Below are 23730 nucleotides of genomic sequence, written 5' to 3' on the forward strand. Positions count from 1 at the left end.
TCAAAGCAACTGTGTAACAGCTTCGTTACATGCTATTGTGATGGCGCCCGGTGCGAACCGCTCAAGCACGCGATGAATCTCCTCTCGTCCCTCATGACGAAGAACTTTTTGATGGAAAGGTATGATCTTATCGCCCTGGCGGCGATGCCGGTCTCCCTGGAACTCGAGGGTCTCCAGCCTGCTGTGCAGACCACTTGGGGTCCAGCGCACCTGATCCCAAGAGTACACCGTTACTGTGTTGTCTTGGTTGTCGATGACAGTGCAACACTCATACGCGCACAACATGGTGCAGTGAGATGTTCCAGAGGGAACGATACTCATTCGATCCGGTGTTTCGGCGTTTGTCTCACTTGAAGTGAAGTATTGGTGGAGAACAAGACTTTCTCCTTCGCCATGGTTGACTGTAACGTCAACCCATCGAGCCAATGCTGCAGTCGCGGGCGTCTTTGATGAGGGGCCGAAGCTGTCCAGAATGTTCTGGCAGTACGTGCGAAAGATCGGTTCCGCAATAGCGACTTCGAGCTTTATGATGAATTCGACGACGCGCAAGGCCGCGAGCTGCTGTGCTTCTCGGTCGCCCTCATCGTACGTGCGATCATAAAGGAGGACCCAGAGCGTGTTGATCAGGTAGAGTTGCCAGTCGCTGGCCAATTGAGCCTTAGTTTGGGTTGTCTGCTGGAACGATATGATCTCCAGGACCTGGAGAATCGGAACGCCATTCGATGCACCGCAAGCGGCAATGTACAGTCGCTCCATGATGTTGGACTGGAAATCGATGACACTCTGGTTTCGCGTGGTCAAGACCCAATCCAGAGCGCTCTTGTTTCGGACCTTGAAGAGGCCTTGGGTACCTGGAGGATGTGGGCGCAGTGTCAGGATTCGCTTCTGTAGAAAAACTGGTTAGCCACGCGTCGTATTTTCAGGAACTCGCATACGGCGCTGCGCCGGGTTACGGTTGCCAAACTTACCGCAGATCCCACGAGGTTAGGATTTGGCCCGACATTGTACGCAGAGAACAATCGTCGCATGACTTTAACCACGGTGTCGTCGGCTTCGAGTCTTACGTCCTGGCCGTAGCGTTTGGCAGTGGCCCGTATTTCTATGTCTTGCTTCTTGTGCGACTCTCTCTCCGTATCCAGCAGGGATTGTAGCCTCCTGGCTTGATTCTCAAGCCCAGGAATAGTGACAGATTCCAGCAAGAGAATCTTGTCTTCCAGCTCTTCGATTTTCTTCTTGTCATCCGTATTCTCACGGGTTTGCGAGTATTCCTCTCGACAACGCTCGATTTCAGCCTGATGCTCATCAAAAGGGATTGAGCCACTGACGGTTGTCTCCAGCTCCGTCACATGAGCCTCCAATTTGCCGATTGATTTGGCTTGCTCAGCCACTTCTACATTCAGCTCCGCTTCGCGTGCCATCAGGTTGTGAATCTGATCGAGATGCTGCTGGACAGCATCCTCGTGGTCTTTCACTCGGCCGGCCAGCCTCTTCTGCTCTTGAAGCTCATCATTCAAGCGACGGACGCGGGCGTGAACTTTTGCCAGCGTCCATGAATTGCCGTTGCTATCATCCATGGTCTTTCGAAGTTCTGATAGCGAATATTCCTCATTTGGTTCAAGCATGGACACACCGGAGGCAGCCGCCGCACCAAAGGCGGTGCTGATGTTGGCGAAATTATGGAGTTGTGCCTGACGCCATACCTTGACGTACTTGTTGAGGAAGCCGAGTAGCTGAACGCACGTCCGCTCCATGTCTCTCAGCCTCTCGCCTTGCCCCTTCTCAAGCTCGTCGATCTTGTCTTCGAGGTTGCGTATGAAGTCGCGAGGCAACCGAACGCTGTTCAAGGTCTTGAGCAGATCAGACGCGGCGTGGTTCTTCGACTTGGTTGCCTCCAGATCGTTGAGCTGATCCTGGAACGAAGGGAGAGGCGCATTCGCGTACGCTGCAGCGCGTAGTCTGCTCATGAGTCAGCTGCTGATTAGATATTCTTTCGCAGTCAAAGCGCCAACACCTACCGCCATGTTGTAGCCTCGAGCTGCTTCTGTTCAACCCGATGCACCTCGAGGTAGCCGCGCTGAAAGAGGTCGTCACCGAGCGCCGGTGCCGCCGCCATATTTGTCGCCCGCGGTGTTGGTGTGTTGCTTGGGTTCGATCGACTTCGAGTGCGTTGGAAAGCACAACGCGGCAGGTAGTGCTAGACTAGCGTCTTGGCTAAGTCACGTGATAACGCAGGTCATTCACTTGTCGCTTCTCGCGTCATTACGAAGCTTCGCGCTGAGACCGGAACGATAATGAGGCGTCAAGATCTTTAGGGGCTTGCATTACATTACATTGCATTGCAGCGCTGAAAGAGCTAACAAAACGCTATTCACATTCTAAGCTAAAAGGGGCTCCATGCTCGCACAGTCCCTCTGAGTGACGGCGACGCTGAGTAGCTCGGCCCACCACTCACCCACACCTTCTGCACTAATCATGAACGCGTTCCGTCTCCAGTGCCTCATCTCGCTCGGTGTCCTCAGACAGCACCAGAGTTTCCATATCAGCGAGGCTGTGAAGATCATTGGCGAACTCTTGCATAAACTCATCTTCTGAACTGAGCAGAGCTAGTCTGTCGGTTCGAATGAGGACTTGTTGTTCATGAAGATCGATGGCCGATTTGATAGCATTGATGGAGTCCTCCAGTAGCCCACTAGTGGCAGCAAGGTCGATCTTGCATTGGTTCACTCTGTTCAAAAGCTCGTGGCCCTCAACCATGTGGCGATCTGGTTGCATTGCTTGATCGATTCGGTCATGTATGGCCTGGAGACGAGTGAAGATGGATGTGCGGTAAGCGTCGGTATCGATTGCTGTGCGCACATCGTGCCACTGCCTAGCTGTCATACTCCATGAATAAGCATCAGACACTCCAGCTTGGTCGAAATTGAATCCTCCGTGGTTAATGTACGCCTCGCCGAGCTGCGACCCCAGCGACTCGCCGATGCCAGCCTGGACCTCGTTCCAAACGTCGAACAGTATGAATTGATGAAGGCGGAAGCCTCTGCCGCGGAATAAATGCCTTAGCACCAACTGTGCGTACCGGAAAATGTCTGGCGAGCTCTCATCCAGATTGTTGTGATTGTGAAGTCGGTTGTATCCGCGATATCCCCATCCAATCTCTGGATTGGGAATCAGATGATCGCTGTTTGCAGCACGCGCATCTGCGACCATTTTTCGGTTTTCTGCCACGAGCTTTTGCACATTCTTCCTTAGCGTGGGCATATCTACGCCTGCCCAAAAGGTCTTGGTGCCTTTGGGTCTAGCCTGCTGATATGCCCAGTTGGCACCGTCGTACACATTCTGTCCTCCCATCATGGTTGTCCTAGTGTTGGCCGGATCTGGCACCAAGCCAACACCGACCTACAGGCAACTTATTAGCTTGGATTCTCGATAGCCGTACAAAGTGCTATGCCAAATCGCCATCGAATTGTCGAATCTTCCACTTACCTCCATGGCCGTGAGGAACCAGTCGTAGCCGTCGCACGTCAACCCAAGGCCGTGGCGGTCTGCTATGAAGTTGGCGTAAATCATTGGCTGAAGTGGGCCATTCTGGTCGTATTTCCGAATCTTTGGAGCCAGTATTTTCCCCTGCAGGACCTAGAGACGAAGCCGCACAATCAGTGTGTTATTCAGTGGTGTTTGGAACCATGTACGTACTTGCTGCGGCAGTGTCCGATCCAAGAATCCTTTGATAAAAGCCTGGTCTCGCTGAGCAAGCAAGAGCATGCTCTGTGTCCTCCAGATCTTCTTGTTCTTCTTCAGGCGCGAGCTCTGCGGCTTGGGTGACTTTGTGGCCTCCATGCCCTCGACCAGATTTAGCAGCGATGCGGTATCATCTCCGTCCCACTTCGCAATAAGCTCGCTCGTGAAACTCGAGAGATAGAACGATCGGACCTGCTGATTCTGTGCAAGACCGCCGAAGACGTTGTTTTGCGCAACAGCGCCCAGCACATTGAAGAAGCTGGAGATGCGATTCGCGGCAGCCATGGCGATGTGTTCCTCGCGCGATGGACGAGGTGGAGGTGGATCGAGCGACGAAGGAGTCCGAAGGCTTGGTAGACAGAGAAGATTCGTGCTGCAAGGGTGAACGCCGGCGATGCTCTAGGCTTTCACTCTCGGTCACGTGTGAAAGACTTAGGGCGATTCACCCCTGCGGCTTTCATATAAGAATGGTCGTTTGTTGTTCCCGGTTTGTACAGCAATCAGGCTTTGTTCAGAGCTAGTTTCCGTTCGAGTTAAGTGCTTCTCATCGCAAGGCCGACTTTGCTGTCAGTCAGCCCGACTCTCCTCCCGCAACTCGAGCGCGATTGGATACTACAACCCGTGTCAAGATGGACGTTCATCAAGACGAGCCTATGACTCAAGAGGAGCTGATCCAGCGACTCAACGAGCAACGCGATTCGTTGGCTGCGCGTCTCAACACCCATGGGGCACAGATCGATCCTGACATTGGCCTCCTGCTACGTCGCACGGCAGACATTTACAATCAGCAGAAGAGTCAGTGGGCCTCATATGAGAGCAGAATTCAAGAGCTCGAGAGCAAGAGCGAGGAGAATGAGCGCCGTCGAGCAGCAGCGGAGGACGCAGAGTCTAGGCTGAAACAGTAATTCTGGTTCCCACCCGCTTCGTCGACTTCTGAGCTGATTCGGTCTTAGCACGCAGGAAGTCATGGGTGTGATACTTGGCGCAACCAACGAGAACGAACTCCGAGAGAAGATGCAGCGGCTGGATCTGGTTGGTGAGTAGTCCGACGCCCTGGCTCCCTAACGATCGAATGTCCCAGAACTAACTCTGACAGAGTCCATCTCACAGAACGTGGATGGTCTTCGTGGCGAGGTCCAGCAGCTGCGTGAAGAAGTTTCCAGCGCCATATCACTATCGAGAAAGCGTCAGAAGCTAGCGGAATCGTCTTCTCGTTCGGAACTCACAGCTTCACAACGTCGAGTCAGCTCAGATGACATGGGCGATATCAACATGGATGACTTCCACGAAGGCCTGCCTGACATTGCAGGGCGCCCGGCGGCTCAAGCTTCCACAGCACAGAGTACTTTCACTGGCAATTGGCCCTTCGCTTCCTCCACCGGTCACGGTGTCACTGGCCTTGGAGGTGGTGTAGGTTTCACCGGCCCGTCCGCTCATTTGAGTGCGACTGATACCTTTACCACCGCAAGCGCCACCGCTCAGCCCACCGTCTCCGGAGTTTCAACCTCCGCAGGCTCAGCCGCGCCTTTCTCCAGCACGGCTGCCCTCTCAAGCGCTACCGTACAACCCACCGCCTCTGGATCTGCCACCTCCGCAGGCGCAGCTCCGACTGCAACCGCAGCCTCAGCCGCGGTTGCACCAATTCAGAAAGAGCCTGGATGGCGTCAGTCCAAAGCTACCAACCTGAAGCACTCTCTTGCAGATGTGATCTCGAACCTCGATGTTCTTGATCCTCTCACTGGCAACATCGTTTCCGCGAACAATCTCGGAATCAACTTCGCCCCCGATGACTTGGCAGATTTCCGCACGAAAGCAGGTAAGATTGTCTTTAGAAGATCGTCTCGGACATGGCTAACTCGGTTTCAGGTTTGGAAAGCCTCCTCACGCCTACGACCCAGTCCCGGTGCCTGGTCCGTAGGCTCCGTAGGTCACAACCGACTGAGATGAACAGCGATGCCACAGAGGCGTGTGATCACTGCATTTATTACGGAGCAGTCTGTGTGAAAGGTTTCACCGATGATGACGGGTCTCAGCGACGCATCATCATGCCTCTTCCTCAGGTTCGACGTATTGGCACTGTGAGCAGTGATCGTGGGATGTATGTGACGGCGCCGCAAGGACCACTCGCCTAGATTCCGCAGCACGACACCGCCGACGTAGCTGAAGATGGAGGGATGAACGGACGGGGCTTAGGTCGGTAGCAGGTGATGGATCTTCGTGGAAGGATGTCATTGAACAGGGGCAAAGGCAGGCATTCGGTCTATGCACCCAGAGATTCGTAGCAGCGAGAAATTCAACGCAGAGGCGTGAAATTCATCAACCTTCTTCCATTTTCACCGTCAATGTCGGCATTTCGGTCTCAGCTTAGCCAAAGCGAGCAATCCTCACTCTCGCGTCTGGACGCCGCATCGCTTCCATTATGGAAAGCTGCTCGCTGCTCTTTTAGCTGGAGAAGGTGGTCGGGGCGATGGACCAGTTGTTCAAGAAGCTTCGAATCGGTTCGCCCGCGCCTCCATACTCAACATCCCCTCGAAGCTCCCTTGCGTGGAGATCACGGCTTGGGGGCAGCTCTATTGCACCCGAGCCTTCGAGTCATGCCACATTCACCAAGTGTCTGGGAGCGTTTGTCCGCCATATCGATGTTGTCAACGCTGCCAGACGTCCAGACCGCTGCAAAGTGACAGAGTCGGGCTGTCGGAAAGAATGCTCGGTTATCTCTTCTCTCCGTAACTCTGGCGTCTTGAACGCTGCCAGAAGTTCAAACAGGCTGCGAAGTGATGCAGTCGGGCTCTGGGAGATGTCGCTTGGTAATCTCTTCTCTCCGTGACTTTGGCGTCTTTGGGGTCGTATCTCTGCAGAATTGATGTTGCCAACGCTGCCAGACGTCCAGACCGGCTCGAAGTGACGGAGTTGGGCTGTCGGAGAGAATGCTCGGTCATCTTCTCTCTCCGCGAATCTGGCGTCTTCGACACGGCCAGATGTGCGGACTGCTTGCAAAATGATGCAGTCCGGCTTGCGGAGAGAGTGTTCGGTCGTCTCTTGTCTCCGTAACTCTGGCGTCTTCAACGCTGCCAGACGTTCAGACGGGCTGCGACGTGATGCAGTCGGGTCCGCGGAGAGAATCCTCGGTCATCCTTCTCTCTGTAATTCTAGCTTCTTCAATGCTGTCAGACGTTCAAACGTGCTGCGAAGTGATGCAGTCGGCCTCTCAGAGATAGTCGTTCGTCATCTCTTCTCTCCGTGCCTCTGGCGTCTTCAACGCTGCCAGATCTCTGGATAGGATGCAACGTGAAACATCCAAGTTCCGGAGATCTCATCAGTATTCCTACTTTTCCGCGAATTTAATGCTTGACGGGCTACCAAAAGTACAATCTGGTTGCCGGGCGGTACAGCCGGATCTTTGGAATACTCGTCGTTGGACTTGCCTACGCCGCAAACGGCTGGAGTGAAAAACGCCATGCAACACATGCTTCTACATAGACAGATACAGACACGCACCACAGGAAAAGCTATACAAGAGCGCCTTCCCCGGCCGTCAAACCGAACCAGTAGGAAACGAGGTATATCCGATGCTCCACGTCCATCTCACCCCCTACAAGAGATCCCTCTGGATGAACTGATCCCTCAATGTCTTGCCCAAGCTCGCCGGGCTCTTCTCCACAGTCACACCAGCGCCCTCCAACGCAGAAATCTTGCTATCCGCACCACCCTTGCCTCCAGAAACAATCGCACCAGCATGTCCCATACGTCTCCCCGGAGGAGCAGAGATACCAGCAATGAACGACACAACTGGCTTGCCTCGACCATCCTTACCGCCAGTGTTGTACTCCTTCAAGAATTCTGCCGCATCCTCCTCCGCGCTACCACCAATCTCGCCAATCATGATGATTCCATCGGTATCCTCATCGGCGAGGAAGACGCGCAGGCAGTCGATGAAGTTGGTGCCGGAGAATGGGTCACCACCGATACCGATGACGAGCGATTGTCCGAGGCCAGCTTGCGTGGTTTGGTTGACGGCTTCGTAGGTGAGGGTTCCAGAACGAGAGACGATACCGATACGGCCACGCTTGTGGATGAAGCCGGGCATGATGCCCATTTTGCATTGGCCCTGCTTTCCGTTAGCACATGCGAGACTGCCGAAGAGATGCAGTGCGAGAGGAGGGGCAGATATATCAGATCCGTATAACATAATCAATCCCGCACAAAGGCAGGTCAGACTCTTCCTATCATATGTTTTGTATGTAAAATGGCTCATCAGGGAAGTGGAAAAAACGAGACGCTGTACGGGCTCGACTCACCGGAGCAATGATACCAGGACAGTTGGGGCCGACCAGCCTCGTCTTGTCCTGAGTCTTCAACATATCTGTAATTCGGACCATGTCGTGCTGTGGGATACCCTCGGTGATACACACGGCGAGAGGAATCTCCGCCTTGAGTGCCTCCTCGATACCAGCAGCAGCAAGCGGAGGTGGAACGAAGATGACACTGGCGTCAGCGCCCGTCTGTTTCCGTGCATCTTCTACTGTCGCGAACACAGGGCGGTCGAGATGTGTGCTGCCAGCCTTCTTTGGGTTTGTACCTCCGACCACATTTGTGCCATACTCGATCGCTTGCTGGGCGTGAAAGGTTCCTTGCTTGCCGGTGAAGCCCTGGAACAGCACCTTGGTGTCCTTGGTGATGCGCAGGTTCAGGCCGGTCTTTGCATAGCCCGAAGGCTGGCCAGGAGCATCTTGCGCGGAGATGGTAGCGTAGCTGGCAGGCGCAACGGATTTGGTCAGGCCGGCCGGGGCATTTCGCAGGGCGCGCGTGAGAGGTTGGCGGATGGACTGCATGGTGGAGGTGATTTCGCGCCGTCGCAGCTCTGCGCAGCGTGGGAAGAGCAGGAGGGAGAGTGGAGGGTTGGCGGTGGTGGTGCTGTCTGTTGTTTTGCTGAAGCTCAGAGCTCCAATAGCCTTTCACCTCCGTCTCTACCCGACGGCTCCTGCCGCCAAGACCGCGCTAGTTGCACATTTGACGCGAAGCCAGTCGACTCCATCAATTGTTCTCGCGCACGTCACGCACCGACGCCTCACCTCACCTCCGTCAACACGACACCCAACATGGCGACGATGACGGAGACACAGACCGACGTGCGGCACAAACGACTGCCAGCTGCGATCAAAGCCAAACTGCCACCCGAGAACGAGCGATACGTGCGAGCATGCGCCGACATTGCCAACTACTTGGTCGAAGACTGGATCCGATCACAAGAGCCCAATGCAAAGAAGAAGGACCTCAACCTGAACACGCTGCGGGGGTCATTCTCCAAAAAGCACTACCTGTCACGGCAGCCGCCTCTCACAGACATCATCGCCGCCGTGCCCGAGCAGTACAAAAAGTACATCCTCCCCAAACTCATAGCCAAGCCGATCCGTAGTGCTTCAGGCATCGCCGTGGTCGCCGTCATGTGCAAGCCGCACCGATGTCCTCATATCGCATATACCGGTAACATCTGCGTGTATTGCCCCGGTGGCCCAGACTCCGATTTCGAGTACAGCACACAGTCATACACCGGCTACGAGCCGACGAGCATGCGCGCGATAAGAGCACGATACGATCCCTTTGAACAGGCCAGAGGGCGGGTAGATCAGATAAGAAATCTTGGACACAGCGTAGACAAGGTGGAGTACATCATCATGGGTGGCACGTTCATGTCGCTGTCGCCCAAGTACCGCGAGACCTTCATCTCGCAGCTACACAATGCTCTGTCTGGATATTCCACATCGCAGGTCGACGAGGCGGTGCTGGCAGGAGAGCAGAGTACGACAAAATGCGTAGGTATCACCATTGAGACCCGGCCAGATTACTGTCTGCCACCACATCTCTCCGACATGCTTCGCTACGGCTGCACGAGACTGGAAGTCGGCGTGCAAAGCTTGTACGAGGACGTTGCAAGAGACACAAATCGAGGGCACACTGTCAAAGCAGTCTGCGAGACATTCTGCCAATCTAAAGATGCTGGCTTCAAAGTCGTCTCACACATGATGCCCGATTTGCCCAACGTAGGTCTCGAACGCGATCTCTTTCAATTTCAAGAATACTTTTCCAACCCAGCTTTTCGAACAGACGGGCTGAAGATCTATCCTACACTTGTCATTCGCGGCACAGGTCTGTACGAGCTGTGGCGGACGGGTCGGTACAAGAACTATACGCCGAATGTGCTGATCGATATCGTGGCACGAATATTGGCTCTCATTCCACCATGGACGAGAATCTACCGCGTGCAACGAGACATTCCCATGCCACTTGTGACGTCGGGAGTGGAGAACGGCAACCTTCGCGAATTGGCGTTGGCCCGAATGAAGGACTTTGGGACCACATGTCGGGATGTGCGAACACGAGAGGTGGGAATTAACGAGGTCAAGCACAAGATTCGCCCAAATCAGGTCGAGCTCGTGCGAAGAGACTATGTTGCGAATGGTGGGTGGGAAACGTTTCTGGCATACGAAGACCCGAAGCAAGACATCTTGATCGCTCTGCTGCGGTTGCGAAAGTGCACAGAAAAGTACACCTTCCGAGAAGAGTTGACCGGGCAGCAGTCGAGTCTGGTTCGTGAATTGCACGTCTACGGCTCTGCTGTGCCAATCCACGAGAGAGTGAAGGGAAAGTCGCAGCATCAAGGTTATGGAACGCTCCTCATGCAGGAGGCTGAGCGCATTGCCAGGGATGAACATGGGAGCAAAAAGATTGCCATCATCTCTGGTGTTGGTGTCAGAGGATATTACAGAAGGCTTGGTTACTGGTTGGATGGCCCGTACATGAGCAAGTGGTTGGAGGAGGACGACGGTAGTGATGCAGAGTGAGGCCCAAGCTCCTTTGAGGCGCACAGCACACGGCACATCCTTCGGTCTGGAAGCGCGTCCGCTGTCAGCCTTGCCTTGGCAGTGGCTTAGAGCAGCCCAGCTCCTTCTCAGTCTTGCAGCTCGACTGATCGCTTGCTCAACTTACAACACGCATAAGCTACAGTCTAGGTCATGCCGAGGAGACGACGCCTACGTGCTGCCAAAGTCTGGGACTCTGCTCGCGTCTACAAGTTATTTCCTATTTCCCAAGGCTCGAATGTGGGCAGAGGTCAGACGCAATTACACATTCGCTTCCGATATCTGGATCCAGCGTCGCGTCTAGATGATCCGCTCTCTGGCAAATTCGATGCAGGCCCAGTGACCCCGGTGGCATCGTCAATTTGACGCTCTGTCTTATACCTGGCAGCCACCCTTTCGTGACCAAGTCCTCGAGCATGACTCCATTGAAGTGCAAAATGTCAAACTCCCTATCACTGGCAATTTGAGTAGAGCTTTGAGGCACCTGCGCCTTGGATACAACCGGAGTCACATTGTGTGGGTCGACGCCATCTGCATCAACCAACAGGATCCTAAAGAGCAGGCACAACAAGTACAGCACATGGCTGAGATCTACTCATCTGCTCACAATGTAATGGCGTGGATCGGTGAAGATTCATCCATACAGGATGGGCATCACATTTTTGAGCTTTGTCAGGCACTTGTGCGTGGACCGGAGCACCCGTGGGACGACACTCTCACACGGGACCACGCTGCTTTGTGGGAAGTGTTCGCGAGCAGAAGATACTTCACTCGGCTCTGGATCGTGCAGGAGCTAGTACACGCGAGTAACATCAAGTTCATTTGCGGCTCTGCCGAAATCAAATTTGCAACTCTGATAGATGGGATGCATCTGGCGCTTGTGCAAGGAACTTTCTGGTCTCGCGCACTACAATACACTGATCGCTCATCAACCGCGTTGCGATACCAGAATCCTTCTTCAGTCGTGTTGCAAGCCCTTCAGCTTGTGCGCAGTATAGACAACACACGCAGAGACCGGACAATCTCTGCGCTGTTTTCAAATCTCCCAAGAAGTTCCGAGCCCGATCAGAAAGAGCAGCTGAGCATATCTTGCACCGAATTCGGCGAAGTGTTGTATGAGCTTCGGCACCTTTCCTGTTCCGACGAGAGAGATCGTGTCTACGCGATGATGAGTCTTTGCAGTGAAACCAAGACGACGGTTCTCGTGGACTACACGATCGACTGCACGCAGGTATATTACAATCTTGCAAAGATCATCTACACAGATGATATGCTTCTCGTCGCTGCCAGCCAGCATGCCATGGGTGTAGCGCGAGATCCTGAATTGCCCTCGTGGATACCGGATTGGAGAGTGGAATCTCGCAAGCCACAACCCCAAGCCCAACTAGACTTGTTCAGAGAGCTGCCTCCACACTGTATCAGCTTTTTCTCCCTATATGCCCCAACAGCTAGAAGAAAAAACTAATGTCCGGGAAGTTTTATTCAATGATTCCGCAAAGCGCCTGGGCATTACCCTTCTCTGTTTCGGACGTGTGCTCATGCCAGATAGTACTAACGACCGGACCTATGTCTGGAATCTGAACGTGCAAGACTTTGAGCTTTACGGAAGTGTGAATGGACCACCTCGCCCAGCGGAGACTTTGCTGAAAGAAGGAGACTATATCTGTCGACATACGTACAAAGACATGCCTGGCGCAGAAGAAACTTGTTTCATGGTGCTCCGTGCTGTTGCCCGAGCTGAACACGATATCTTCGTGTTCAACACGCACACTATTCGCGCAGTACAGTGGGTAGGGTTGGTGCGTTGTGTTTCAGAAGAGGTGACGAACGCTCTAGACGCACGGAAATACCCAGGTACAAAGCGGCGGGAGTTCTGGATAGTGTAGCTCATGTTAGGCTACAAGCCTTCGCTTCTCAAGATGCCGACAGTGCTGTTGCGAATGTGTAAAGGAAGTCCAGCCATGAAGTATGCCTTCGCTTCATTTCATGTAATTAGATGATCAGAAGCCACTCGTCCATCATGATGTGGCGACGAAAGGAGCACAGCGCTTCACAAGTAAGCGCACATTGACCCGACTTTGCGCCCCTGCCTGTCTTCACTTGGTGTCTGAGGCAACAACTCCACACATTCACCTCAGCTACATCACAGGCATATTCAGCAGATAGACCAACATCTGCTCACATGTGCTCGCATTGGGCCGCAGCATTGAGCCGCAGCATTGAGCACAAAAAGGGCAGCACCAATCCACGCCCCAACAATCACGGCCGACAACACGACAACCACCTCCAGCCTAAGCTGAACTACAACAAAGACACTCGACCACCAGCTGCTGCAACAACCTTCAGTATGAAGGTCTCCCTGCTTGCTGCCATCCCGGCCATCGGCGCCGCTTTGGCTGCACCAGCAGTCACGGGCGACTCCGAAGCAGTGTCCGTTCGAGTTCACAGCTCTGACGGAACTGAAAGCACCCACTCGGTCACCCTCGGCGAGTATGTGCAGGTCGAGGGCAAAGACATTGACCGCATCGACCTCACCTCTTCCGCCAGCTGCACTGTACGTTCGAATTCTACTTCTTCCTACTCACTACTCACTAACATCGCTCACCAGGACGGTTCTCTCACCTGCCAACCAATTTGGTACTTCTCTTCCAGTGGTCCTATCGTTGGACTGGACTTCACCCCTTCTAAGCCCGGTTACCCTCGCTCGACCTTTGGCAATGGCGAAGTCAACTCCGTCGGGGTGACTTGCAGCTGCTCGTCGTTGCTGCTTTCTGCTCGTGACAACACAACCTCATCGCTCTTGATCAAGATTACCAATGTCGACGGAACTATCAAATCTGGCCCTTTGATCCTCGACGAGTACAAGGAGTTCTCTAGCAGAGACATCGCGGAGGTCTCCATTGGTGGCTGGTCTCCAGTAGGTTGCCATGACTGCATTTCCCTCTGCCTTAGCTGACGATCTTTGTCTAGGGTCTCAATTTGCTCGACGTCCACTGCCAACCCACCTGGAACTTCACCGACAGTGGACCAATCGTTGGTCTTGACTTCGCTGGAAATGAGGTCGGTACTCCTAACAGAGTGTTCGGCAACGGCAGAGTCGACACTGTCGGTCTTCGCTGCAGCTCTTCCCCATCGCTTATGGCTCGCGAAGACAAGGATGGGTATATCACAATCGATGTTCTCGGCGGTCACGGTGTCAAGAGAGTCGACTGGATTGTTGCTGGCCAGGTTCGGGAGTACAATGCTATCGCTTTTAAGGATACACTTGACAGCGTCCAGATCGATTCAACAGATCCGGTATGACGACTCTCACCCCGTTCCCGCCCGTACCGTACTGACACTCTCCGTAGGACTCCGAGGGTGTAACCTGTCAGCCAACTTGGTACTTCAGCGATACTGGCCCGGTCGTGGGTCCTACTATTACTCCGTCCGAGCCTGGCTCTCCTGCCCAGACTTTCGGCAATGGCCACTGTACAAAAGTCTCCATCAAATGCAGCCGCTCACCACAACTTCTTGCTCGCGCCGACGACTCAAAGCCGTCAGTAGACATCGTGTTTCGAGAGAGCGATGGCAAGTCCGGCTCTGTCACTGCGCCAGTGGGTGTCGGTGCGGGCGTGAACGCAACTGGCAAGGACATAATCACGCTCGAACTTGGTACAGGGCATGGCGTAAGTTCGAACTTCGTCCCCGTTCTCATTCTCGAGCTCTCCTGACATCATTCACAGGTCCAGTCTAGCAAAGTCGTCTGTCTCCCAGTCTGGATTTTCGACACTGGCGCAAGCCAAGCCGGATCTCCGATGAAGAAGGACCGCGCTGCATTTTTGAGCGACACCAAGAACGGCTATGCCATTATGACCAAAGACCGTCCAAAGGTGACTCGAGTTGAAGTATTCTGCGACGTCTCGGCAATGAAGCCTCGCGATGCCACTCCTACCCTCGACATTACGGCGCACGAGTCCAAAGGCAAGAACAGCACTGCTTCCATCCATGTCGGACAAGCCGCAGATCTCCGCGGAAAGAACATTACGAGCATTGAGATCAAGGGCGCTGATGCGGTAAGTGATTTTCATTGCTCAAAATCATGAGGGCTGCTTGTACTGACACTCCTTCTAGTCGATCGACGTTGAGAAGATCAACTGCCAGCCAATTTGGTACATCAACCGCGGCAGTGGCCAGCTTGGCTACACTTTCAACTCCACGAACCCAGGTAACCCAGGCTACTTCCTTCACGGTAGCGATGCAGTGACTCGAGTTGCTGTGACTTGTGCTTAGAGGGCGATCAGTGCGGACAGGTGGCTGTGAACAGAGGCTTTCCACATAAGGAATCCACAAAGGATCAGGCGTACAAGCTTGTCTTTCTACACCTTCACCAGAGATCTTAGAAGCAAAAGTTCTTAGAAGTAGTTTTGCTGAGCTACACTCAGAGGCGAGCTTTTGAGATACTTGCGCAATCTCAGATCAAGCCTCAATCATCACTCCGACGGCTTCTTCACATCATGACACAAATGAAATACCAGCAAATAAATCCACAATCCCTCACAGGCCCCAACTTCCCCTCTCTCTCTCGCCACCACCAACTCCCACATCCGTCTGCTCATGTCCGTACCGATTCTGATCTCACCTCCTCAGTAATACCCCCTCCTCCTCTCCTCCTTCCTGCTCCGCCGATACTCATTCCCCACATAAACCGCCGCACCCACAGCCGCAACGCCAATCGCCGCCTTCTTTCCCAATCCCATCTCAGGTGGGTCCTTCTTGCTCGATTTCACGCACAAGCCCATCAGACAAAGCGGACCACGAGAACGAGCACCACAACAAGTCCAGCGCTTTTTGCCGTCGTAGGAGTTGAAAGATTTGTGGGGCATTATCGTTGATGATGTTGACCAGGATCTTGGGAGTATTCGTTTGATTTGGCTTGGCAGAGAGTTGGAGGATGCTTCGTGGAATAGTGTCGTTGCTGGTTTGATCGATTGGGTACTCGTCGAGTGTGCTCTTCTTGGTAGTCTGGTTTGGAGTGTGCACATCCACAGTCCTCTAGGATGGAACTTATACTTCAGAACGGCTTGCGCTGGCAACAACATGGAAGAAGTGCTGCATCAAGCTTGCGTTCGTGAACGATGCGAATGAGTGTACGCACAGTACCTTGGATATTGCGAAAGGCCTAGATTATGAGGACCAATACCACGATGCCGCCAGCTTCCCGTTTGCCCAGCGTATTCACAGCTGCGGGAACACTGGCAAGCCGCGACCTTCATCGTCTTTCGCAAGGTGTTGTCAGCTTTACGTGATATCGAAGAGCATAATGCATTCAATGAAGCTTCAATCTCATTCGGCCGCTACAGCGCACGATCTGTCGGGTATAGTGCTAATATCAAGTCATCCTCCCAAAAGTCCCCGTCGTTTACGCGACATATCCAAAATGTGGTCCTGGCCAGCCTTCAGCTTCGTGCCTTACGTGAGCGCGCTATGTCTGCCTCCGCTGCTTGTTGCTGGGCACGTGTCATATGAGTGCCTACTTGAAAAGCCCATGCACGAATCCACAGATCAGCATAGGAATGACCGCAATGAACCAGAAGATCCAAACCAATCCAACAGCCAAATAGACACGGAACATCGCTGCCCATGTGCCGTAGTAGCCAACGTTTTGTAGCTGATCTCTGGACTCACGCAACGCCTCCGTGAGCCGCATCGCGACTTGGTTGTTGATCTTATCCCACGTAGTGTTCAAGGCTTGCTCGCGAGCGTTGCCGATCATCTCTTCGCGAAGTGCGTGATTGGTCCCAAGCTCGTAGGCATAGTCGACGAATGTGTCGAGATCTTGCGGTGGCACAAGGTAGCCGGATCGTCCATGCTTGACAGTCTCGCTGGGGCCACCTTCATCGCGAGCAACGACTGGCACGCCAGAGGCCATGGACTCCAGTACCACAAGACCAAATGTTTCGGTAATGGAGCAGTGCAGGAACACGTCAGCCGCAGCGTATGCTTTGGCGAGCTCGACGCCACGGAGCATGCCGGTGAAGACCACCTGATCTTGCATTTCTTTGAAATAGCTTTGGACCTGGAGTAGCTGTTAGCGAAACACATCTGTCGTACGCGAGATGACCACTCACCTCGTTCATAACTGCTGGATTCTTGTTGCCGCCCACAATGAGCAGCTTGAATTTGAGGCCAGTCTCCTTCAGCTTCATGGCAGCTTGTGCGAGAAATTCAAATCCCTTTTCCGGCGCAATGCGCGAGATGCAGCAGAAGATGATCTCTCCATCTGGAGCTATAGATCGTCTGTACTCGTCATCGCGCTTGCTTGGATTGAAAAGTTGCGTGTCAACGCCACGCCCAAGCTGGATCATCTTCTCTGATGGAGCGCCAGTGCCTTCCATGTATTTGCGCACATATGCCGAGGGATAGAAGATGGTGTGCACGCAAGCAGCGCGGAACAGAAAACCTTGCACAACATGCAACAGCCAAGCGCCATAGCGATCAAGAGGGGACGCAAACAGAATTCCAGCATACGCAGCGAGGTCAGTCTGGAAATTGAGCAGCGTCGGGGGAGCGTTGTCGAGTTGCCGTAGTTGCACCAGGAACTGGAAACCGACTGAAGCGGGACTCGCCAGGTAGATGATATCGGGCTTGAAGGTGTTGTCATACACCTTTCCGAGACGGAATGGGTAGGCCACTGTGAGGTCGGGGTTGTATGGCAGAGGCGTGCCTTGGAGGCGGAATTCGGGATTTGCTCTCTCCCTACGAGCCTGCTGGATTTTGCGTCGAGCGTCCTCGCTCCTCTGACGATTCAGCATGGGTGGCTTCTGCTGGGTCTGGAGCAGCGGCTGGGTCTCCCTTTCGGGATCATCACGATCGAAGTGCCAGGACCACGCTCCACCAATCGCTCTCGAGCCTAGCGAGGCTGCCTTTGCTTCAATCGATCTCGTCCAATCTTTGTTGACGATGGGTAGCCTTTCCGGCTTCGAGTCGGCTGTGATGGGCTGGCCTTTGTAGTAGGGGGCGCAGGTCGCGACATGGACGCCATGATTTCGGAGATAGTCCACGAGACTCTGCGTGGTCCTCGAGACGCCGTTGACGGGTCCGAGTGATTCGGTGGCGAGCAGTACTTTCTTCCCAACCAGCTCAGCTGGAAACTCTGATTTGCCTGCTGATGCAACAGAGATCAGACTGTCGTGGCGAGACAGCGGCTGTGACTCCGGATCTGACATGTTTGGTATTGTCGTGTTGAGGGTCGCTGTATTCACCACATGCTTGTCTCGTGCTCGTGATGTGATGCGTTTGGTCGCTGGAGTGGCGGAGGTGAATTTGACTGCGGAGAAGTCGTTCTGTTGCGAAAGATGTGAGTGATGAAGCGGGAGCAGTCGCAGCAGTCACGACAGGCACGAGCGAGGCTGATATGAGGAGCACGAGGGCGCTCGTCACCGCGGTGGGCGACATGGCTTGAGCAGAGGGCGGCGAGGGGTATCCATTCCCGTCGCTGCACGTCTGGCGCTGGTTCGGAGAGTCTGCGGGAAGGCTGTGGCAGCAGAATGGGCGCACGAGGTCGACAGCAGCTCTCTTTGTCGGTCGTCTTTGTTGCTGCCGTCGACCGTTCTGCGGAGTGGGAGAAGGCACGACCTCGGACGCGCGTCGCTGATTGGTTGGCCGCGCTGACGATGAGCATAACACCACCAACCTGACTTCCACCATGTACACTCCTCTCTCTGGACAACATGACCGCTTCCGTCGCGCCAACCGCATCACCATCTGCAAGACATCACCGCCATCCGCGCAGATCAGCCGCGGTTGATCACGATGCCGCCCGAGGTCGTCACCGTCCGCAGTCTCTGCATTCCACGCGACAATGAGCTGGCCGGCGAGGAGCAACGCTGAAGGCCGAGACGAGAACGTGGTCGGCCTCCGACGGTACCCTTGCTGCAGTACTTTGATGCGTCGTCCCTTCGCTCTCACGTAGAAGAGCCATATCCGCGAATTGCAACCTCCATCTACACTGGCTTCACGTCACAACCGGCCCACTGTGCACGGCGACAGGAGGGCACAGTAGGTAACTGAACCAGGCTCAGCCGTTGCTCAGCGCTCGCCGACTCATGGTGAGATGCTGCTGTTGTCGCTGATTTGCCGTCAATAGACGTCTCAAAAGTGCTATTGAGAAAAGTCTATTGACGACCACTTCCAGCGACGCTGCCAAGACATATGGCTTCAAAGAACTCCAACAACGTCAAACAACACCTACTGCGGCCGCCGAAGCGCACGTCGCGAGGTGTCACTAGATCGTACAATCTGTCTTCGAATCTGCTACCCCTCCACCATGTGCCACGCCATCACGATATGCTCGCTTTCACCGACCTCATCTCGCCAATACTCACCTCTTCAATAGCCAGGCTGCGGCCCACCTCTATTGAGGATACCCTTCTGTTGCTATTCATCCTCATTGAAACTCTGCTATTGATATTTCTGCTATTGAGCTTCTCTGGTGCCTTCGTTGACAGCTTCAGACATCTTCGTCGACTCTCATTCTTCAGCTGTCTGCTTGCTTTCTCAATCATCACCGTCATTGCTGCCATCAACTACAGAGATCTATCGCTTCGCATCGACGACGAGCCACCACCACTCGACCTCAACACACCTGCCACGACTCCTCCACAGCCAGGTCAAGCGAACATCAACCCGACTGGTCTCTTCATCGACTGAGCAAAGCTGTGCCAAGCCAGACATCCTCAAGATGAGCGCGCCACCTGCACCACCGCCTCTTGACAGCGGCAACCTCATCCACTCCCGAGCAATCGTCTTCAGCGCCTTCTCCCTCCTGATCGCTCTCCTCATCTGCCCGCCGCTCACCTGGCACTTCAAGAACCGCAACATCGGGGCAACAGTCCTCGTTGCATGCGCTCTTTACGCCAATCTTCAATCATTTGTCAACGCCATCATCTGGTCCCACGACGATGTGAGCTCCTGGTACACCGGCGAAGGCCTTTGCGACGTCGAAGTCAAGCTGCAAGTCGTTCTCCAAAATGCACTGCCTGCCGCCATCAGTTGCATCTTGAGGGCTTTGGCCAAAGTCATGGACACGGAGAGATCGTCATGGGGCACCACCAGAGCTCAGAGACGCAGAGGGTATGCAGTCGACTTGCTCTGCTGCGTTGGCATTCCACTCTTGCAAATGCCGTTTCACTGGATCGTGCAGCCCTTCCGCTACTACGTCTTTGGCATCACTGGCTGCTACGCCTCCCTTTCCATCAGCTGGCCTATGGTCGTGCTCATTCTATTGCCACCACTCCTCTGGACTCTGCTGGACGTGTACTACAGTGGTAAGCATCGATTGCCAATTCTTTCTTTAGCGACTTCGACTGACAATCCCCACAGTGCTCATCCTGTACCGACTGATGAAGTACCGCTTGCAGTTCCGGTCCATCCTCGCCAACAATCAAACCACGCGATCTCGGTTCTTCAGACTCTACGCCCTCTGTGCACTCTGCACGCTGGCCTACTTTCCGCTGCATGTCTATACCTTCTACGCCACCATCGGCAACGACGGCCTCGGTCCGTTCAGCTGGAATGAAGTTCACCACCCAACTGCTTACAGCTGGGATGCGGTAGTCATGGTACCAAGCGATGGCAACATCTTGTGGGATCGATACATCTGGCTCGCTGGAGGCATTGTCATCTTCATGATTTTCGGCTTTGGCAAAGACGCCGTACGCATGTATCGCGATGTCCTCTTGGCCTGTGGCTTTGGCAAGATCTGGCCAAGCCTCAAGGAGGGCAGTCCACGAGCCAGTCTTGCTACCACCATGAGCTCAGTCAGCAGCAAAGCCCGCATGTTCTTCAGCAAGAACCGCAAAGACAGCATGTCGACCAGTCCGACTACGCTCGGCAGCTTCGACAGCGCAACCAAATCTGTCACTGACAGCGAGCCCAGTCCGAAGAAGATGTCTTTTCTCGAGACTGTCAACGAAGGCAGAGGAAGCAACCAGCAGAATCAACACACTGCGGCAACTTCATCACCATCAAAACAGAAGCCCTGGAACAGACTCACAGCCCACTTCAAGAAAGATCAATCACCAGCAATGCGGTCGAACAGCAACGACCACTTCGTCCTTTCGCAGATCTCCACACAGCAAAATGTGCATTCCAACGTTACAGCTGAGCCTGTCTCGCCTACCATGGCATCTCACATTCGCTCGCAGAGCCGCGGCGACGGAGATGTTCTGATCAGAAAGGAGGTCAGACAAAACAGCGAGATTGCCGGGTCGGTGGGCGTGAAGGACTTTGGTGGCGCTTGATGGTGAAGGGCAGACCGAAAGCTGTAATGAGCAGAGCAGCGAGCCATGGCGTCTTTTTCTTGTACAAGCGCTGAGGTAGAGTCTGACCTGTCGATGAGCATTCTTATCGTTCGTATACATATTGCGAAGCAAGGCATCGTTTTCATATCTTCTTGAGCACTGCACCGAAACCATTCGTTCCGACCAGCATTTTCCAATGTCGTCTAGTAGTTCATGGTCTTCTCGCCAGCGCAGTGGCTGCACGGCCGAAGTATGCTAAGCGCGCGGCGAGCGAGGTCCTGCTCTTGCACTTTCACACATCTGTGTTTCGCTGTGTCACTTGGGTACTGATCGACGGCGCGTCCCGCTGAAATTGAAGCTCAGTTGCTCAGTTACACTGCCATTGCGGCACTGTTCTCAAGAAAGTGTGAGTCATGCGGAGGATTCGGGCGAGTGCCATCGATTTGACCGCACCATCCACAGAGCACATGATGAGCAGCATCAGGGAGCCAGAGCTATCCACTCCACAACTGTCTTCCATCTCAACGATCGCAACAGTGCTAACACTGCCACTACACTCGACGGAACGGTCTTTTAGTGCATTAATCAGATAGAGTCATGCGTTTTGATGAGCCAGACTGGATTGCCGCTGATCCTAGCATACACAATGTCTTCGACACACTCGTCTCGTTCCTCAACAAGTCGTCCTCGGATCCTGGGAATTTGAAGGAGTATATCGCCGATACGACTGCGAATTTGACCTCGGCAGGAACTCAAGATCCCTCTTTGAAGCAGTACAGAACCGAATCCCGGTATCTCTTCGCCGTCCTCCTCAGCCTCGTTCAACAGCTCGATGCCAACTCTCCAGAGGAAGACCATTTGGTACGCCTAGTGCTGGCACTGCGAGATGTGCCGCTGCCATCATCTGTCAGTCAACAAATGGATCCACGCGCTCTGGAGAATGATAACATGAATCGAAAACTGAGCAACTTCATCAACGTGTGGGCGGCTATTGGTCGCGATGCACCTCTCCATCCACGACTCAAAGATCGTCCCGAACATCTTGAACTCCATTCGCATCGACTGCCGTGGCGACAAGAGCCTGGCCAATATCTTTCCTCTGCTTCGTGGACAAGTATGAATGCATTTCTGGCAAGACTCCATGTCGCGGCCCCAGATGTGCCGACGCTAGACTTCAGGGCCTTGCTCGCCATGATGGAAGCTCTCGAGCAACCATTAACGCCAGCAGAACTTGAGGATGCACTACCTCCTGCCGCCTATTGGGTCATATACGCTGGAGTCAACCTCGAACACAATGACATTCCGTATGCATCTTATGGCAATAATCCAGGACATAACAGATCAGTCTGGAGCAAAGGTGTTTTGTGGGACGGCCAGCACGCTTTCAAACCGGCGAGGTGGGAATTTTGGCTGCAGCGATTCAAGGCTATTTCGGAGAGGCCTGAAAATACTGAAGAGGTGCGAGACTTGGCTCGGCGTGCTTTCGAGGTTGGACCTTCTCTAGATTGAACGGTCTTGTTGCTGCTCAGATCCCATGCGCGTTCTACTGTCTACAAGCTATCAGCCAAATCGATATTCCACAAATCTGTCGAGCGGCTGAGAATCGCGTTTGCTTTGCGATCGACCCCCAGGACTTGCAGCGTTGAGCAAGTAGTCACATCACGCCGTTCGCGATCAATTTCACAACCTCTCCCTCATGTATGTGCCAATGTCCTTCAGACACTCATCGGTCCGCTCTGTACCGCCGACAGGGAAGAATGAGAAACCATGTGGCGCGCCAGGATAAATCTTCAAAATGCTCTCCGCGCCGCTCATGGCCCATTTCGTAGACATCATGACGCTGTCATCCAGAAGCAAGTCGGAAGTTCCGCAAGTGAAGAGAGCAGATGGAAGCTGTACGCTCGAATGAGTAGGAGTCGAAACGAAGGTGGCCACCATGTACCAACCTTGTACTCGTTCAACTTGGCATAAAGAGGACTAATCGAAGGGTCCCTTCGATCGTCTTTGGATTTGCCAGGTAGGTACGCCTCGAAGTATCTAGCAAAGACGAGTCAGCATAGTCAATCCCCAACCACGACAAAAGAAAAAGGGAGACCTATGAACTTAAGCATAATATCATAGTCCAAAACCAACGGTAGATCAAAATGCCGGATCTGCGGCATACTCTCCGTCAAATCGTAACACCCAAAGTTCAGCACCAGTCCCTTGAACCCCTTCCACTCTTTCCTCGTCTTCAGCAACTTCATCGCGGTCAGAACACTCAAATGCGCGCCCGCGCTATCTCCACCCATGAACTTCAACTCCGCTCCGAATTTCTCTTCCGCGTGATCAATCAAATACTCTCCGATATCAAAACAGTCCTCATTTCCTGCCGGATAAGGATGTTCCGGCGCGAGTCGATACCCAACAGACACAACCACCAGATCCGCCTCATCGGAATACCGCTTCAGCATGAGATCTTGAAATTGCTCGCTCTGCAATACCCATCCTCCACCATGAATATGGTAGAACACGCCATTAGGTTTCTTGCCCTCGGCAGGTCTGAATACGCGACATGAAATATTCCGGCCAGCGTCTCGAGAAGGTAATTCGATGTTTTCGCCTTCCGGTAGGACAGTCGGTCTCGGCATTGGAGTTTCACCATTCCAGCGCATTTGACGATATTTTTCGGCTCCAACTTCGTACCACTTGGGACCTGCGTTTCCAATTTTCATGAGGTTGGCATTGTAGTCGTGTGTTTGTTGGCTGATAGCCGAGGGATGGAATTTGGATTGATCGAGCTTGAGATCGGATTCGAGAGGCATCTTGGGCGAATCCGGTGTTTTGAGTGAATGATGAGAAGATCTGGT

At 53.7% G+C, this 23730-nt stretch overlaps 10 protein-coding genes across 10 annotated transcripts; 5 read left to right on the forward strand and 5 right to left on the reverse strand.

Annotated features, from left to right (window-relative positions):
* On the reverse strand, nucleotides 1-2113 carry RHO25_010314 (uncharacterized protein; the record flags this gene model as incomplete). Its single annotated transcript, XM_023602771.1, has 3 exons — nucleotides 1-885; nucleotides 969-1956; nucleotides 2016-2113. The coding sequence occupies 3 exons, from the start codon at nucleotides 2111-2113 to the stop codon at nucleotides 1-3; spliced, it is 1971 nt and encodes a 656-aa protein (XP_023450726.1).
* Nucleotides 2114-2466: 353 nt separating this feature from the next.
* On the reverse strand, nucleotides 2467-4023 carry RHO25_010315 (uncharacterized protein; the record flags this gene model as incomplete). Its single annotated transcript, XM_023602770.1, has 3 exons — nucleotides 2467-3396; nucleotides 3484-3633; nucleotides 3694-4023. The coding sequence occupies 3 exons, from the start codon at nucleotides 4021-4023 to the stop codon at nucleotides 2467-2469; spliced, it is 1410 nt and encodes a 469-aa protein (XP_023450727.1).
* Nucleotides 4024-4367: 344 nt separating this feature from the next.
* RHO25_010316 (uncharacterized protein) lies at nucleotides 4368-5870 on the forward strand (the record flags this gene model as incomplete). Its single annotated transcript, XM_023602769.1, has 4 exons — nucleotides 4368-4639; nucleotides 4692-4774; nucleotides 4835-5554; nucleotides 5605-5870. The coding sequence occupies 4 exons, from the start codon at nucleotides 4368-4370 to the stop codon at nucleotides 5868-5870; spliced, it is 1341 nt and encodes a 446-aa protein (XP_023450728.1).
* Nucleotides 5871-7330: 1460 nt separating this feature from the next.
* TCA8 (Succinate--CoA ligase [ADP-forming] subunit alpha, mitochondrial) lies at nucleotides 7331-8570 on the reverse strand (the record flags this gene model as incomplete). Its single annotated transcript, XM_023602768.2, has 2 exons — nucleotides 7331-7846; nucleotides 8037-8570. 2 exons carry the CDS (start codon nucleotides 8568-8570, stop codon nucleotides 7331-7333), a joined length of 1050 nt encoding a protein of 349 aa, XP_023450729.1.
* A 267-nt stretch (nucleotides 8571-8837) lies between these two features.
* On the forward strand, nucleotides 8838-10580 carry ELP3 (Elongator subunit; the record flags this gene model as incomplete). Its single annotated transcript, XM_023602767.2, has 1 exon — nucleotides 8838-10580. One exon carries the CDS (start codon nucleotides 8838-8840, stop codon nucleotides 10578-10580), a length of 1743 nt encoding a protein of 580 aa, XP_023450730.1.
* Nucleotides 10581-12780: 2200 nt separating this feature from the next.
* Nucleotides 12781-14870, forward strand: RHO25_010319 (uncharacterized protein; the record flags this gene model as incomplete). Its single annotated transcript, XM_023602765.2, has 6 exons — nucleotides 12781-13152; nucleotides 13207-13515; nucleotides 13569-13895; nucleotides 13949-14266; nucleotides 14324-14653; nucleotides 14712-14870. 6 exons carry the CDS (start codon nucleotides 12781-12783, stop codon nucleotides 14868-14870), a joined length of 1815 nt encoding a protein of 604 aa, XP_023450732.1.
* A 1240-nt stretch (nucleotides 14871-16110) lies between these two features.
* On the reverse strand, nucleotides 16111-17806 carry RHO25_010320 (uncharacterized protein; the record flags this gene model as incomplete). Its single annotated transcript, XM_023602764.2, has 2 exons — nucleotides 16111-16656; nucleotides 16709-17806. The coding sequence occupies 2 exons, from the start codon at nucleotides 17804-17806 to the stop codon at nucleotides 16111-16113; spliced, it is 1644 nt and encodes a 547-aa protein (XP_023450733.1).
* A 1514-nt stretch (nucleotides 17807-19320) lies between these two features.
* Nucleotides 19321-20881, forward strand: RHO25_010321 (uncharacterized protein; the record flags this gene model as incomplete). Its single annotated transcript, XM_023602763.2, has 2 exons — nucleotides 19321-19906; nucleotides 19962-20881. The coding sequence occupies 2 exons, from the start codon at nucleotides 19321-19323 to the stop codon at nucleotides 20879-20881; spliced, it is 1506 nt and encodes a 501-aa protein (XP_023450734.1).
* A 597-nt stretch (nucleotides 20882-21478) lies between these two features.
* RHO25_010322 (uncharacterized protein) lies at nucleotides 21479-22390 on the forward strand (the record flags this gene model as incomplete). Its single annotated transcript, XM_065603286.1, has 1 exon — nucleotides 21479-22390. The coding sequence occupies one exon, from the start codon at nucleotides 21479-21481 to the stop codon at nucleotides 22388-22390; it is 912 nt and encodes a 303-aa protein (XP_065459358.1).
* Nucleotides 22391-22561: 171 nt separating this feature from the next.
* Nucleotides 22562-23685, reverse strand: RHO25_010323 (uncharacterized protein; the record flags this gene model as incomplete). The annotated part of the gene is made up of 3 exons (XM_023602762.1): nucleotides 22562-22774; nucleotides 22828-22918; nucleotides 22985-23685. The coding sequence occupies 3 exons, from the start codon at nucleotides 23683-23685 to the stop codon at nucleotides 22562-22564; spliced, it is 1005 nt and encodes a 334-aa protein (XP_023450735.1).
* Nucleotides 23686-23730: the final 45 nt, after the last annotated feature.

Source organism: Cercospora beticola, chromosome 7 (assembly GCF_033473495.1).
Source record: "Cercospora beticola chromosome 7, complete sequence".
Classification (NCBI taxonomy): domain Eukaryota; kingdom Fungi; phylum Ascomycota; class Dothideomycetes; order Mycosphaerellales; family Mycosphaerellaceae; genus Cercospora; species Cercospora beticola.